A 17,748-nucleotide genomic window follows, 5' to 3' on the forward strand; every position below is an offset into this window, starting at 1 on the left:
CAGGGAACACGGGTCGTGCTACAATGACAATACCTGTCGTAAGACAATGCAGTCACACTGGTATTCAGTCCAGTACGAATGGCCCTAAGACGGCCCTGAATGGCCTTAATCGGGCTCCATCAGAGTAAATGCCTCTTCTGTCTGTGTCCTTGTCTCAAAAGTCACTAGAAATTAGATTTTAAAAGCAGCCCCCCCCCACCCACCCACCCTAACATTGCCCCCCCCGCCCCCCCTGTTTCCTACACCCTTGATCTAAGCATTAAAACAAGTGTATGTGTGCACTGTGTGCATACAGCTGTAAATGCTAATAGAGTGTGTGCGTGTGTGTGTGTGTGTGCGTGTGTGTGTGTGTGGGGGGGGGGAGTAGTGAGTAGTGGGGGTGACTATTGAGAAATGTGTGTTTGCAGTGTGTCATTGCAGATAATACCCAGGATCTATTGAGTGAACAGTCAAAGGCACTGACACTATATTTATACTCATTACACTACTCCTAACAAAGGCAGTGGCACTGTTTGTAGACTTTACCCCTATCACCCTACCTTCTAAGGAACCAGTGCACCATCATGGAGAGAGAGAGCAGGAGCGGAACGAGTAGTTGTGCTGTGGAGTGCGTGCGTGCGTGCGTGCGTGCGTGCTTGCTTGCGTGCGTGCGTGCGTGCGTGCGTGCGTGCGTGCGTGCGTGCGTGCGTGCGTGTATGTGCGCGCATAGCGAAGGGGCAGGTTTGTTTTGTTTTTCACTGTTTTTGGGAAAGAGGAGAGGGAGGGGGAGAAGGAGGTGTGACCAATGGTTCTCTGGAATTCCCCTCTCTGAGCACTCACCTGGCCACCTCCCTCATTGGTATAAAAGCCACACATGTTAATCCGGGAGCAGGTGCATCTCTGCCACAGATAGAGAGATAGAGAAAGAAGGAGAAGGAGAAGACAGTGACATACTGTGGAGGCAACTCAAGAACTCTTGAGGAGAATCATAAACAGTGGAATTATATACACACAGTGGATTATTTATTTTGCCACCTTTTAGTCCGCTACCTGTTGGTCGGCTCTGAATCAGGTATGCCTACAGGTGTTTTTTAGGAAGTGATGGGATGGGTTGTCGTTTGGGTCTGGGGTCATGTGTTCTCTCATCTGGCATTTTGCAGTCATCAAATTGTATAGAAATTATTTTCTTAAACTTAGTTGTTTGATCATGCATGGCAAAAAATGAAATTGTTCAGTCAATTTTTGTATAGTGCAATTATTGTGCAAAGTCTTTGTTTTTTGCATCTTAGCGTTTCATGTTTATGATCCTCATTGATTGATTTATTAATTGATCATGATAGCTCTGTGACATGACTCTCCTCATTTCAGAACCCGCAACATTAATCTATGTTCTCATGCAGTACTCCATCCCAAAGGTTTACAGTCTCCCTATGTGAACAGTATGCTAATCGTGCTCATTTTAAATATCCCCTGGTTCCAGAAAGTCCATGTCATCACCCAGTGAACTGAGCAGGATCCTCACCAACGCCAACCTGACCATGTACCCGGCTGGCAGCCCAGAGCCCATGCAGTCTACCCTGTCTGTGCCCACCATGCAGCCCAACATGGACACACTACAGCTGTCAGACAACACCTTCAGCTGCAGCCTCATGGGTGAGAATGCGTACTGTATGCAGATAACCTGCTGATATTTCTTCCTTCATGTTTTAATCTGTTATATGTTGCCTTGGTATCGCAGAGATGTGTTGGCATCACTGTACAGCTTGTGCATAGACCATGGAGCAACCAATGGCATTATAATACCTATGGTATATTCTGTCTCCAAGAATGAAAGAGTACCAAAAGATTTCCCTCCAAAAAACATACTTTTGACTTGAGGAACACTGATATTTTGTTGAAACCCAGTATGCAAGTGTCTAGTCTCTGATAATGTCCTTTTTTAAGTAGAACTTGAATCCACATTATGGATCTACACTCACCAAATACTTTATTAGGAACACCTGTACACCTTCTCATGGTGGAGGTGGTGTAATGGTGTGAGGAATGTTTTCTGGGCACACTTTGGGCCCGTTAATACCAATCAATCATCGCTTGAATGCCACAGCCTATTTGAGTATTGTTGCTGACCATGTGCATCCCTTCATGGTCACAATTTACTCATCTTCGAATGGCCACTTCCAGCATGATAACGCACCATGTCACAAAGCAAAAGTCGTCTCATGGTTTCATGAACATGACAATGAGTTCACAGTGTTCTTCAGTGGCCTTCCCAGTCACCGGATCTGAATCCAATAGAACACCTTTGGGATGTGGTAGAACGGGAGATTCACAGCTTGAAGGTGCACCTGAAAAATCTGCTGGAATTGCGTGATGTCATGCCATGCCATGTCATCATGGACCAGAAGGAATGTTTTTTAACATCTTGTGGAATCAATGCCACGAAGAATTGAGGCTGTTTTGAGAGCAAAGGGAGGCCCTACCCAGTATTAGTATAGTGTTCCTAATAAAGTGTTCAGTGAGTGTATGTCTTTCACAGAGGATGGAGTGTCTTTCACAGAGGAGAGTTTTGTCTGGGTATTTTCAAGTGTCCTGTTAGAACAGTTTTTATTGGCACATATTCATCATAAAAAGCCCACAGCAAACATATGGTCCTTTGGTGAGAAACAATACACAGAGAGGTGATTGGCTGAACTTTCCTATGACCTCATTTTGCAGACTCTTTGTTAAATCATTAACCCGGGCCATGTTTAATGTTTGACTTAGCCACAGAATAGAGGAATGTGTTCCTTCTATCTCTGAGACAACTCAAACATTAGTTGACTTGCCTTAGTGAAACGGTCCAATGGTATGACGAGACAGAATGGTGTCACTTTACCTGCTCAGGTGGTGTAACAGTCATCCATGCAAAGAGGAGATGAACTAGAGCCAAACAGTCTGTCTCGCCCTAACCAGAAACACAGGTTTTAAAGAGCCAAAATAAGGAGCCATGTCCAAGCGTGGGTGGACTGGCAGGCTTGAGTTAGTTTGTGCCTTGTGGGTATGATGGGTAGGGAGACAGAGGAGGTTTTCTGCAGATTATGAAAACAATGTTGAACATTGTTAGGAGATGGAAAGTGATTTTTATTGCAGCAGCATTATATGTGGCATTGACATACTGTGCTATCATGGCACACACACACACACACACACACACACACACACACACACACACACACAAACACACTACATAGATCTCACACTCTGCATCTCTTTTCCCTACTTAGCATCCTGGTATGACCTGAACCCTCAGTACTGGACCAAGCAGCATGTGCTGGAGTGGATCGGCTTCCATGTGGATGGGAATAAATTTGACGCCAGCACCCTGAACATGGCATACTGCACCATGGACGGGCACACACTCTGCCAACTGACCCGGGACCAGCTTTACAACATTTTTGGATCCCTCGGAGCACAGCTGTACCAGAGCCTATTCGAACTGAAGGCCAAATATGGTAAATATCCTATAGAATCGAATTAAACCAACTTTATTGTCAGTTAAGTTCTTTTAATCATTCAATATATTTTATTCAGACAGTCATTTTGCAGGAGTTCAAAACCGTTTCATTTGTATTCTATTTCACACGTCACTTGTGTTTCCTTGTACAAGCGAACAAAACCCAAAGGAAGTATGTGAACTCACCCATGTCTGATCAGGTTGTCATCTCTGTTACAGACTCACCGACCATTTGTGGGACAGACTTGAGCGAGACCTGCAAACTCCTCGACAACTTCCTGCAGGAATTCCCCGACTTTCCCCTGCTCAGTACCTTGAAAGTGGGCGAAGGTACACACCATTGTATTGCTGTAAAAAGCCTGTGAGAATGTCTCGCTTCAAAGGCAGTGAACTAGAAAAGCATGGTCTTAGGCATGATTGACACAAATCCTTACATTGTGCTTCTCTGGCATTTACAGTTGTGAGAGACAGCGACAACTACAATGATTACAACGACTTCTCACACGTGTTCAAGACCCTAGATCAGCTGACGCCTAACGTTGACGAATACGACTCAGACAGTATGCACAGTTCCTCATCAGGTGAGTGGCATGGCGTACCTTTACTCCACTTTTCCCCTTCCCTTCTTTTCTGTTCTTGTCTCATCTTCTCCTCATTGCTGTTTTCGGTTTTCAACCCCTCATCTTCCGAATCTTCTCATAACTATTCCCTCCTTTTCTCTTACATCGATGAACCAGTGTGCGATTAGGCTGCCCAGATTCACTGATCTTATCAATTGAGAACCGGGTAAACGAGTGACCGTTTTTAAAACATCCCCCTCCCTCTTTCCACTTACCCAGGTGGATTGCACAGCCTTCAGAATCCCAGCTCTCCAGAGTCCAGGAGCAGTGATTCCGACCCTGAATTCTCCTATCCCCAGATTGCAAGTGAGTACACATTTCCACCTATAGTTCTTTATCACGTGAAGGTAATGTCACAGTAATGAATACTCTTTAATTTAAGCTCTTTTGTTTATTTTGTTTTATCTTATTGTAACAAAGCATAAACACAGGGGGCATGGTTAAGGATAGGCCACTGGGTTTTACTAACGCATCAGTTTAATCTCATTCTGTTTATGATATAATATTAAGCTAATGATGTGCTGATCAAGCAAGCTGTTACTGTCTATGTCTTTTTGGAAACTCCAGTCCATTGTTCTAAACTCCTACAATGTTCTTTTGATAGAGGTCCAGATAAAAACAGAGAAGGGAGAGAAGAGAGGCAGAGGGAGACCTCCCAAACACAACAGAGAGCCTGGTCAATTCTACGAGACCTCCAAGAAAAGCAAACATGGTGAGTATTATTACAACCTTGAGGGTTAGTTGACTTGAAGTTGTTTCTCATGAGTTTAGTCCTGAGTTGCAAATACTGTAGCTAAATGAAACAAACAAAACCTCTGTGTGATTCTAAAGCACACACAACACTATCAGTAGTACAGCGCAATGCAGTTTTTTCAAGTCACATCGCAGTAAACAACCGTTTGCTTTTCAATGGAGCTCTGTGCTTAAACACAGGAGCATAGTCTTATCAGTTATTGCTTTGCATCCATTTTGCATCTGTAAACAAGTACAGTCAAAACACAGGTGTCTCATCTACGGGCATAGTCGCACGCGCACACACACACACGCACGCACACACACGCACACACACGCACACACACACACACACACGCACACACACCTACTGTACCACACATCTGATAATAGCTCTCCCACACACACATATATACGTACTCTGTCCTAACTATCTCTCCCATCCTCCTCAGCACCCCGTGGATCCCACCTGTGGGAGTTCATCAGGGACATCCTGATCCACCCAGAGCAGAACCAGGGCCTGATGAAGTGGGAGGACCGCCGCGAGGGTGTCTTCAAGTTCCTCAAGTCGGAGGCCGTGGCTAACCTGTGGGGACAGAAGAAAAAGAACAGCAGCATGACCTACGAGAAGCTCAGCCGCGCCATGAGGTGAGCAGGCAACCACGGTGACATATCAGCAGCATGGCACCAAGCCATATAAACCACAGCCCTGGCAACGAGTGTTGGTGGTTTGATGCTAACATATTTAGCTATGTTTGAGTTTTGTAAAGTCATCTGCCTCACAATGCGAGTTAAACAAGTTTACCCTGCAGTTTCTCCAAAGACTCTGGATGTATCAGAGCTCGGCATCACTAACCCCTGGTTTCCTTCTCCTCTCCTCACTCAGGTACTACTACAAGAGAGAGATCCTGGAGAGAGTGGACGGCAGACGCCTAGTCTATAAGTTTGGGAAGAACGCCAGCGGGTGGAAGATGGAGGAGAGCGGGCTGAAGATGTGAGATATGAGGCCCCAGATGGGTAGAGACCAACGGCAGAGAAATTCGGGGGGTGTTAACATGACAAACCAGTCTAATGCCTATAGTTGAAAGGACAACCAATGCTGTGACACCCCTTGTTTAAAAGACACTAACTTCTCTCTTACGTGGGAGATGTTACAGAAAATGTAAGCCAGTGTTTTGGCTCCAGTAGGTTTTATGAACCGATATTGATGTTGTACAGCTTTTCTTACGTATGTTGTTTACTGTTTACTCTATGCGTCTGAGTTTGGGTTAGGCATTCTTGTGGACGGCTGTGTTTTGAGTCAGGCATTGTTACACACACCTCTTTGGGCATGCTGTGGGCATGCTGGTGTGTCTGTGTTTTTTTTCTTCTCAGATGTATTCTCTCTGGGATAGATAAAAGTGTGTAGTATGGGGGCATTGATGGTTTTTACTGTGGCAATGTAAGCACTGGACCCATATCATTTTCATGTTATTGTTTTATTTTTTATTTTGTCTTTTATTATAAACTAGGAACAGTCTATCCCTGTACCCCAGGTAACATTTAAAGAGATAGATTATGTCTGTTCTAAAGATTTTGCTCAACTTATGACTTTTGAAATGAAGTTTAGCAAAGCTTTGTATTGTAACCATGGCTTATTTTAAATGGTAAACAGCGCCAAACGAAGGGATTATCACACTAAACTATTGGTGACATGAAGTTTATTTCACTGTTTAAGCATGTATGCTGTCTATGAAGATTATCTTTTTGGTATCACTTTATTTGAGATGCATTTTACTTCAACTGGACCTTCAAATACAGTGATATCTATTACACATATGAATCAATGCTAGACCTATGTAAATACAGTTTGTATTAATCAGTCACAAATCACTCACTTCCGTTTTAAATGATTGTTGGTATGCTATTCTGTTGGTCTGTTTTCCTCAAGATCACTTAATATAATGTGTATGAGAATTGAATCTCAGATTGTATTGTTTGTGATATCTTTACATTCATGTATAGCATATTGTTTTTGTACAGTTGAAGAGTATTTTTATGGAAATAAAAAAATAAAAAAAATAATGAAAATAAGTGTGTCTTAAGTGTGTCACTCAGTTTTGACCGATGAATATATAGTATTATGCTGTGTGTCTCACATTAAATGAAAGACAGTCACAATAGCTCTTTGCAGATAAACGTCCGTAAATCTTGCTAAAATGTCAATACATCTATTAAGATGAATCTAATGTAGAACATTCAAGCGCATTCATGTTTGGAACCAACTTGGGAGATGCATGGCGAACATTTTATTGCGAAACACTCACCTGCTATGTTGGCAATCACAGTGGAGAGGTGAGGAGTGATTGTAGCAGTACACTTTTAAAGGATGTGTTAAGTTACAAACCCCAGAATGCAAACAAGCTGAAGGCACGTCATATTTATAGCTTGTATAAGAGAGTTGAAATCGTAGCTGAGTGTTTTAACCATTGACAAGTTGAATTGAGTCCATCTGAGTGCAAGGATAATAGTTCATGTGATTTCGGAATGAATATCTTTTGTTTTTATAGTCTCTGGTTTGCATAGGAATCAATTACACACTGGTGGGATTGCTCCCCTGGTTTTAACTAATGTTAAATAGGTTAACAGAGTTAGCTAACTAGAGTTATTGTATTTACATGCATTTATCGTTAGTTAAAAGGACAATCTGGGATTGGTACATCCATTGTTGGACTTTTAAATTAATTATATACAGTGCCCTCCATACGTTAAGTATTTTGTCTTCTTTTAGCTCTATACTCCAACAGTTTGGATTTGAAATCAAACAATTACTATGAGGTTAAAGTAGAGATACAGTGCCTTTGGAAAGTATTCAAAATTTTAAATTAAAGGACTTTGCCATCAATCCACACACAATACCTCAGAATGACAAAGCAAAAACAGGTTTTTAGAGATTTCAGTAAATGTAAATACAGAAATACCTCATGTATTCAGACCCTTTGCTCTGACACAAATTAGCTGAAATGCAAAAAATCACTCAATAAGTTGAACTGAGTCCACCTTAATACAAGGATAATAGTTAATGTAATTTTGGAATTAGTATCTTTGTTTTTATGGGGTCTCTGATTTGCATAGACCTATTATCCTTGCATTAAGATGGACTCAATTCAACTTACTGAGTGATTTGTTGATGACATTTTGCATTTTAGCTAATTTTAAGAGTGTCATAGCAAAGGGTCTGAATACTTATGTACATGAGGTATATCTGTATTTCAATTTTAATAAATTTACTGAAATTTCAAAAAATGTGTTTTTACTTTGTCATTCTGGAGTATTGTGTGTGGATTAATGGCACATTTGTTTAATTTAATCCATTTTAAATAGAGTCTATAACACAACAAAATGTGGAAAAAGTGAAGGGGTCTGAATACTTTCCAAAGACACTGTATATGATTGTTTCCAATACTTTTGGATTGATATAGGCCTGATATAGGGGGAGTATTTGTAAATCAAAATTAAAAATTAAAAAAAGAGTTGAGGACACCGCTTTGTTTGAATCCCAGATTGGCCCTTAATTTGGCCTTAAATTGGCCTCTGATAATCATATTCAGGCTCTCCAAAACCGGTATCTCCAGTTATGTAAGTACAATTTTAAAACATATTAAAAGCTGTGGATGTTTACATGGCCATACTAGTGTGAGAGGTCAGGTTGGGCCAGGACATCAGGAGTAACACCCCTCCTCAAGTGCCATGGAATCTTTTGTGAACATAGGACCTCATTTTTAAGACTTTATTGCAGGGCAACATCCCCATCATCTGGGACACAAGGGTCTACTAGTGGAATGAGTGGCCCTTACTGGCCCCTCATTTGTCTGGCATTCTGTATATTTGTCTGCCTTTTCTGACCCCTCTCCTCTCGCCAGCCATTGTAAGATAATACAAGGAACATCCTGTACCCCCTATATCAGTACTTTCACTGATTTCCATTTGTGTAACCAGTTCTTACTTAACAGCAGACTGTGTGTCATACAGTAGGTACAGTAGGCATATGGCTGTTCACTGTCTGTTCACTGTCTCCAAAGTGATGAGATGATTGCACTCCACCCTATAGTGACGACTGAGACGTATTGTCTGTGTTTCGCTTGTAACACATTGTACATAGTTCCATCTGCTTCATTGTCATTTTCTTGATGAGTTTAGTTTAGTTTATTTTGAGCATCACTTATAGAGAGGGAATTGCAGATTGGACTACAGATAGGACTACAGATGTGACAGCTGTGACATAAATAACAGTTGCCAACCAATGGACCATAAATGATCCCTATACACACAAATGCACTGCACATAAAGGAAACTCAATGTCACTGATAGTGTTGTTTTAGCTGTCTTTTATACAGAATAGAGCTATTGTGCAAAACTATGTAAACCATGACTGAACTTAGTATGTACTGTACAACAGGGGTATTCCACTCGTGTGTGTGTGGGTGGGTGTGTCACTCATTTTGACAGGCAACACATGGGTTGTGGGTTGTGATGTAATAGTGTGCGTGCGTGCGTGCGTGCGTGCGTGCGTGCGTGCGTGCGTGCGTGCGTGCGTTAGAGGCCCCAGACACCAGACTGGAGATGCTTGACGTTTACCATGAAGTCTCTATTGTTGGTGTGTGACAGTCAAGGACTAACAGTGGGTTCAGACAGACACGGTTTACACCAGAGTTTGTTCATCACTCCCACTGGTATAACTGAACACTGTGGAGAGTCTTCTTTTCGTTTTAGGTTTCTGCTTGAGCTAGAGCCAGGAAGAGACTGTGGAGATATCAATATCTCAGTAGGCGTAACGTAAGAATGAAGAAATGAGAGAGAGGAAGTCAGCTTCACACTTACAGAGAGACAATCACTCCCTCTGTTCAGTCACTCACACACACACACACACACATATACACACACGCGCACATGCACACACACAAACTCACTCTCACACACACACACACACACACACACACACACACACACACACACACACACACACACACACACTACTTAATACCCATACACATACTCCATGTCCACATACCATACTTGAGGAAGACATTTCTCCACACCAGTTGGGGATGTCCAGGCCATTCCTGTCCTTGATGAGAGGCCAGCTCTTACGTTATTTCCGTCTCACACACAAAGGGTTTATGTATTCATTTAGAGGCCTAGCAGTTGAACTTGAATATTACACCATGGTTAGCTATGAAGCCAGATCACCTCTCTCTGCTTTAGTGGGTTTCAATTGTCCCCTAAGAACTGATACTGATCTTTGAATGTAATGTATTGTATGCATTTTACAAGTACAGTAATCATTATAATTAGGCCTGTCGTCATGGAGGAAACCATACTTTTTAACTGTATGGGGACAATATCAATTGATGTGGTCAACACAGATTCCTTCATGATCAATAATCGGTGACAGAACTTGCTTAGTTTTCGCAATAGTCCTTCACTAGTCCTCTCAGTTACTCATGAAGTAAGAACGACACAAAGAAGCAGGTTCTTAAGACTGTGGGACATACAGACCACCACAGCAGTACTGTGTCTACATTCTACATAAAAATGTTTGACATTTAGCAGATGCTTTTATCCAAAGCGACTTACAACAAGTACATTTGTCTAAAGTAAGTGAATCATCTATACATCAGTCATTATAAGCAAAAAAATGATTCTTTTTTTTATTATTATTAACAGTAGAGGAACTGTACAGAGGGGTAGTGGGGGGTGAAGAGGTTTTTAGGAGGGCCAGTCAAGATGTAGCCTGAAGAGATGTGTCTTCAGTCTATGGCAGCAGTGACTCTGCAGTCCTGACAGCAGTGGGAAGCTCATTCCACCACCGGGGCGCCAAGACAGTGAAAAGCCGTGACTGAACAGCGTGACCGCTGCATCCTCGTAGAGGCAGCGGTGCCAGGCAGCCAGCCGAGGTGGAAGAACGGAGTAATCGGGTAGGGGTTTGGAGGTTTCCCATTGCTTGCAAGCTGGGAGGGGCTGTTACCTTTACCGCCCAGTAGGCGAGCAATAGGGTCTTGAATCTGATGCGAGCGCCATTGACGGGTGCGGAGGAGGGGGCTGACATGGGAGAATTTGGGGAGATTGAACACTAGATGGGCAGCAGCATTCTGGATGAGCTGCAGAGGTCTGGTGACGGAGGCAGGGAGCCTGGCCAAGAGTGTGTTGTAGTAGTCAAGGCAGGAGATCACATGCGCCTAGACCAAGAGTTGTGCTGCTTCTCTCGTGAGGAATGGACGTATCCTTTGGATGTTGTAGAGGAACATCCAGGAAGTACCTCCAGGAAGCACAGATTAATGTTTGCACCTGTTATTAAAAGTAGATAAAAACAAGTTCAAATGAATGAAAATTCTATTTTCAGCCAACTCAAAACAGACGCAGACGCAGGTGACATTACCACAGCACTCTCATCTGCACTCAAGTGGGTGGAGTAAATGGGTGGAGAAAAATTCTGGCCTTGAAAATAGCAATCATATTTCCAAACACACCCCCTAGTGCCACCGCCAACGTTCCCACTCGAGCTAAGATAGTTTTTTTTAAATATAGCCCCTTGAGATTTTACTGTGGACAGTTCCATGTCTTCAGCTTAGTGTTTGGTCTTTTATCCCCTTTTGCACCGTTGCTGCAAATACATTGAAAATAGCTGGCTATTTGGGTGTTTGGGTGGCTCCTGAACTCAAGTTAATAATACTCATCCGAGAAAAGCAAGAAAATATGTGCGCAGTCGATCCACATTCATTATTAATGGCAGCTTATACAGTAGATACTGCAAAAACATTGATGAAATCTTCTTAGATTTGCCGTGGTTAATTATTAGATAAACACCATGGATTAAAGATCAAAGCAATCAACACTGTGTAATTTTGGCGTGCCAAACACAAGACTAAGAGGCCTTTCAACTTGAAACCTCAGGAATTAGAAGCTCTAATTCCCTAATCACTCACCGTCAGGGATCATTTCATTAATTATCATTAAGCAGCTTGTGTACACAAACGGTGTGCGCACACACACACACACACACACACACACACACACACACACACACACCTGTGTGAGGTGACAAAGGGTATCTACATCTTCCCACTAGATCAACATATCTACCTAACAGGTGAATTTGGCTGGAAGCCAGAATGTCACAGTGGCACGTAGCTTACTGGAACACCGCTGTCAGTTGCCAGTAAAATGAGGGGAAGGAGGCGGGGGCAGATTTTGTATTGCTATGATCTCAGCCGGTTCCCACTGTACACACAGGTAATGACAGAGAGACCAGGGAGAGAGAGAGAGAGAGAGAGAGAGAGAGAGAGAGGGAGGGAGAGAGAGAGAGTGAGAGAGAGAGGTGAAAGAGAGCAAGGTCTCAGTCAACTGTGCCCTTCCCAAAGTCACTTATTAAACCTCAGGAACTTTCGTTTTCTCAAGATCTTAGCAGGCCCAGCGATGCTGTCTGTGTGTATGTGAGCCTGTAGACCAATGGTCCCGTCAAATCTACACCAATACAGAGGTGTTAGGGTTGAGTCCACAATAACATTCTGCCAGTACAGTAAGACAGTATGAATTTGTTTGAATTATTATGCAGTTTACTTTCTTTTGTTACATGCGATAAACATCCTCTAGGCCTGGCCTAACCTTTGTGACATTGTAATCATAATAACCTTTGTGACATCATAAACTCAATTAAACAAACCTAGGTCACTCATGTTTAGTATTTGGACGACAATCTTTTGCATGCAATAACTGCCTGAAGTCTGCGACCCACTGACCTCACCAGGCGCTGGGTGTTTTCTCTGGTGATGCTCTGGCAGGCATGTACTGCAGCCATCTTCAGTTGTTGTTTGTTTTAAGGTATTTTTGCCTAAAGTCAAGAACTTTAGACTTTTTTGGCCCTGAAAAAACTCCCTAGTTGCTATGGCAGTATGTTTTGGTTCATTGTCTTACTGTATGATGAATGAATGAATTTGGAGGCATTTGCTTGTACTTGAGCAGACAAGATGTTTCTGTACACCTCAGAATACATTCTGCTGCTGCCATCAGCAGTTGCATCATCAATTCAGACAAGTTCTAATGCTAACATTAACACCCCCTCCACCATGTTTCACAGATGAGGTGGTATGCTGTAAATCTTGTTCAGATCATTTATTTTCCAAACTTTCCACTTGTAGTCACTCTGGTACATGATCATATTTATCTTATCTGTCCACAAGATCTTTTTCCAGACCGTTGCAGGCTTTTTAGGTACTTTTTAGTAAACTGTAAGCGATCATTCTTTTTGAGGATAACTAGTGGTTTGTACCTTCCAGTGAAGCCTCTGTAGTTCGGCTGATGACGTATTCTGCGGATGGTAGTCCCTAACACATTCACACCTACCTCCTGGAGAGTGTTCCTGATCTGTGGGACAGTTGTTGTTTTTTTCTTAATTATGGTGAGCATTCAACGGTCATCCTCTGTAGAAGCCTTGGCCTACCAGCCTGTTTACGATTGCTGAGGTTTACCAGTGCTTTTTTTTCTTTTTAATGATTCTCTTCAAAATGCTTCACTGTTCCATTACTTACGCAGGGCACTGTAACTGTTATATTCTCTATGGTTAAGGGTACTACATGGAACCAAAAAGGGTTCTAAGTAGAACCAAATATGTTCTACAGGGACAAACCAAAGAACCCTTTTTGATTTTAGGTAGAGTGCAATAGACTCATTTTGTTCAAATGGTTGGGGCATGTTGCTTGCAACACTAATGGTGTGTGATTGATTGTGCAGTATCCTGTACTGCTGGTGTCCTGTAAATCACTTTGGTGGAAAATATCTGCTTTTTAAGGCTCAAGTATTGACAACATGCAGAACTCTAGATCTATTTATCGGCCTGAAGTTCCAGAAACCTAGACCAGACACAAACATTACCAACCTTTATTTAGGTTCATCAGTGTACTCAAAGATCCAGACATCTTGAAAATCATCCACACAACGTTTGAGTGAAGACTGCAAGCATATTATGTAGAGTATACACTCATAACATTGCATATACATGGTCGCCAAACTGTGGGTTTTACAAACCTGAGTACACAAACAAAGCGCCTTACACATACTACACAAACAAAATATACAGTTCTGCAATAAATATCCAAGGCTAATGGTTTATGTATGGGTCAGATCTGAGCCAACAGATATGATGGCCCAGCCTAGTAGAGATTGCAAGATTGCTCTTGTTTACCAGTTGCCCTGGTCTACTGGAAACTGGGATTTGATGGTTTAATAGCCCTCCTATTGGCAACACACAGTGGTGCCAACTCTGGTGACTGCTAGGTTTATTATTTGCAGCCATAGCCAGTGAACCCAGTGACTCTTTATGTCTACAGTGTGTTTGTATACCTGATGTTTGATTGCTTTGGCAATGACTAAATTAGCTCCCAATAATTCTGGCACCCATGAGTCTCAGGTGACCTCGGGTGGTTGCCAGCAGCAACGTGGCACCTCAAATCCATGGTGGAGAAGCTTTTCTTATTGAAGTCATAGTATTGAAGCGACTCTCATTTTGTATCCCTTCACATACCTTACATGTTGTCTGTTGACCAGTAGTGACACCATCTGTGAAGCGCCTGTCCTTCCATTTGCAACAGCAGCCGAGACGTAGCATATAGCTTCGGCTAGCAGTTTGGCATGGGTTCTCAATCTAGCCCAACGACATTGTCTGCCTTACACACCTACATCTACAATACTCATATTGTCGGAAAATAACTTATTGCTGCAATGTTCTCTGTTCCGAAACCGTGTATCCATGACTTCATTATTTTGCACTGACATCTCCCAAGCCTACCTATATTATTTTCAAGTTCATGCAAGCTGTGTAGCTACAGCAAACTAATAAAATAAACTTTTACCATAAAACCGTAGTCTCCACCAAAAAGCATACAGTAAGGTTATTCTCTGTTTTTGGATAGTTTAAGTAGGCTATGACTAATTTCCGCCTAAAAACCAGACCCAAACTAAATTGCTTACAGTATAACATTAGAAATATGATGATCGGATGCAAACGCAGGCCATTTGGTAAAACCTTGACGTTTGTGTGGATATGCTCAGATCATAGTTCAGAATATCATACTACACATGCCAAGGTAATCAATCATCAAATTAATAATTAAATTAAAGCAGAGAGATTGGGCCTGTATTTGGGCCCATTCGGTGCAACAGGTTAACAGCTAGCTGAAGCTATGCTAACGTCTCAGTTGCTATGGCAAATGGAATAACAGCGCTTCACAAATGGTGTCACTACTGGTCAGACAACATCTATGGTATGTGAAGAATAAGAAATTATGATTTTTGAACTATCCCTTTAGCTGTAATGTAATTTCCTTCAAAAACATCCACAATTATATAATATGTTACTACATTATGAATCTTAATACTTTTTTTCAGAAATATGGCCATTGAGCCCTTGATGCTTTAAACTGTAGTTGAGTTCATCTTTAAAACAACACATCCTGCTTATCACGTTTGATCACGAGGCCAATTCATGAATTAGGTCACTGCACACAACAGTACCTCACATGAAGCCACCAGTAATAAAATACAGTTACCGGTAAGAGCCATAAAGACATGGCAACAAGTGCTGTGTAGGAAGGGTTGGTGTTTGAAGAGAGTCATAGAGACAGGGAGCGGTCTCATTCATATCACCAGTGAGCCACAGCAATCAGGGGTCAAAGGGTGACTGGAAATGGGAGGGATGGAGGGAGAGAAAGACTGGAAGAGGGAGGCCTGAGGGTGGGAGAAAGATAGGAAGAGGGAGGCCTGAGGGTGGGAGAAAGATAGGAAGGGGGAGGCCTGAGGGTGGGAGAAAGATAGGAAGGGGGAGGCCTGAGGGTGGGAGAAAGATTGGAAGAGGGAGGCCTGAGGGTGGGAGAAAGATTGGAAGAGGGAGGCCTGAGGGTGGGAGAAAGATAGGAAGGGGGTGAGAGCCAAGTTCGAGATGACGTGAGAGGTATAGAAATAAAGTTAGAGATAAACAGGATGGGGAATAGAGGGTGGTCCATATAACAGAGGAGAAAGGGATGAGGAAGGGGAAAGAGGAGTGGTTCATAAGTGTCATGATTCAGATAGGCTTCCACAGAGGTTGTTATCAAGGATTCCTGTAGAAACTTGAACTATTCAAGGTCCAGTATGTAACATCATTACAAGGGTTGTAATGATGATGTTTATGGTGTGTGTGTGTGTGTGTGTGTGTGTGTGTGTGTGTGTGTGTGTGTGTGTGTGTGTGTGTGTGTGTGTGTGTGTGTGTGTGTGTGTGTGTGTGTGTGTGTGTGTGTGTGCGTGCGTGCGTATGTGTGTGTGTATACTCCCTCCTTCTTATGCCGTGCCTTAAGCAGTTGTTGTTTATGTTAAGTGTTCACAGATGACAGAAACCAATCTGGGGGTTTTGAGATGTCATTATGCCACAGAAAACCAAAGATTCCCATTTAAGTCAAATGTGACTAACGTCCTGTTATGATGCTTGTCCGTTGTGAAATACAGGTCATTTTTAAGTCAATAATGTATGTGTGTGTGTGTGTGTGTGTGTGTGTGTGTGTGTGTGTGTGTGTGTGTGTGTGTGTGTGTGTGTGTGTGTGTGTGTGTGTGTGTGTGTGTGTGTGTGTGTGTGAGAGTGATGACACATTCATGCCATCGACAATAATGCAGGTACGGACAGGGAGATCTGGTCTCGCCCATAGGGCTTGCTCAATTCTGGAAAAGACAGAAAGATTCACCAGGAACTAGATGACAGTGACAAATGAGTGACAAACCTACATTTAGGAGTGACAACAAAGGCTAATGACTTACAGTGTATTCAGAAAGTATTCAGACCCCTTCACTTTTTCCACATTTTGTTGTATCACAGACTTATTCTAAAATGGATTCAATTCATTTTTTTCCTCATCAATCTACACACAATATCCCATAATGACAAAGCGAAAACAGCTTTTTAGGAATGTTTGCTAATTTATTCAAAATCCAGTGTGTAAAGTAATAGACCTTTGAGAGCATTTTGAGCATGTTTGCAAAATGGCAGGCTTTAACAGGCTTTAACAGACCCTGGAGCCTGAAGATGTTAACAGGTTGATTGTGTGTGGGATTAAGGGAGAATGACCTAACATTTCTGTTTTGTCCCTCCGTTTCATTCACTTGAACAATGTTACACACACACACACACACACACACACACACACACACACACTCATACACACACTGATGTGTAACACAGACTAACTATATGGTACACTTTCCCTCAACCTCTTTTTGCTCTTTGTGTACTTTCTCGCCCGCAATGAAAAAGACTATTTGCTGTTGATGAATGCAACATTCAGAGCGTGTCAGGTAGACATGTGATGCATAGTTGATATTCTTCTCAGCTTTCACACATTTTCACATGGGGAGGCAAGGACAGCCCACTCTCGTCCATTCATAATGTAAAACCCCTGCTCAATCAACATTATTTCATATTTGGGTGATATGAAATTGTTCATACAGTAGGGTTAACAGGAAGGGTTTGTAATAAACATGAAGTAAGCTTCTCAGTAACTGTCACTAGTGACCGTACATATACCGTCATGGGACATACTGTCAAGTGGTCATCTCAACTCTTGTAGTGGAGATTTGGCTACATTGTGGTAATGTATATAGATTAGTATCGATCCAGATCCACTGTGTAAACCTCCAGCTGATTTAGCTTAATGTGTCATTGATTCGATATGGTAATATCATTTTAAGGGATTTTTAATATTTAGATTATAGTTGTTTTAGAAGCAGTTCGTTTTGGAACTATTTCATCCGAAATATGCATTTCATTCATCTGTCGTGACGGTGGGTGCAAGGATAGGCTGTGCGTGGGCTCTCAAGTCAACAGAGCATGCTGACAACCCAGCTTTGGAGCAGTTAGAAGGTCTG

At 42.2% G+C, this 17,748-nt stretch overlaps 1 protein-coding gene across 1 annotated transcript; it reads left to right on the plus strand.

The window, feature by feature from the left end:
* The first annotated feature begins 884 nt into the window (after positions 1-884).
* Positions 885-5,932, plus strand: elf3 (E74-like factor 3 (ets domain transcription factor, epithelial-specific)). The gene is made up of 9 exons (XM_083668596.1): positions 885-1,051; positions 1,460-1,632; positions 3,243-3,470; positions 3,692-3,802; positions 3,931-4,053; positions 4,312-4,398; positions 4,697-4,804; positions 5,277-5,472; positions 5,711-5,932. Exons 2-9 carry the CDS (start codon positions 1,467-1,469, stop codon positions 5,820-5,822), a joined length of 1,131 nt encoding a protein of 376 aa, XP_083524722.1. The 5' UTR covers positions 885-1,051; positions 1,460-1,466; the 3' UTR covers positions 5,823-5,932.
* The last annotated feature ends 11,816 nt before the right edge of the window (positions 5,933-17,748 follow it).

Source organism: Argentina silus (genome assembly GCF_951799395.1).
Source record: "Argentina silus genome assembly, chromosome: 4".
In the NCBI taxonomy this organism is placed as follows: Eukaryota; Metazoa; Chordata; class Actinopteri; order Argentiniformes; family Argentinidae; genus Argentina; species Argentina silus.

Coding starts and splice junctions, on each gene's coding strand:
- elf3 (XM_083668596.1), top strand. CDS start 1,467: ATGTCATCACCCAGTGAACTGAGCAGGATCCTCACCAACGCCAACCTG. Junction 3,471..3,691: donor CGAACTGAAGGCCAAATATG/GTAAATATCCTA, acceptor TCTCTGTTACAG/ACTCACCGACCATTTGTGGG. Junction 3,803..3,930: donor TACCTTGAAAGTGGGCGAAG/GTACACACCATT, acceptor TGGCATTTACAG/TTGTGAGAGACAGCGACAAC.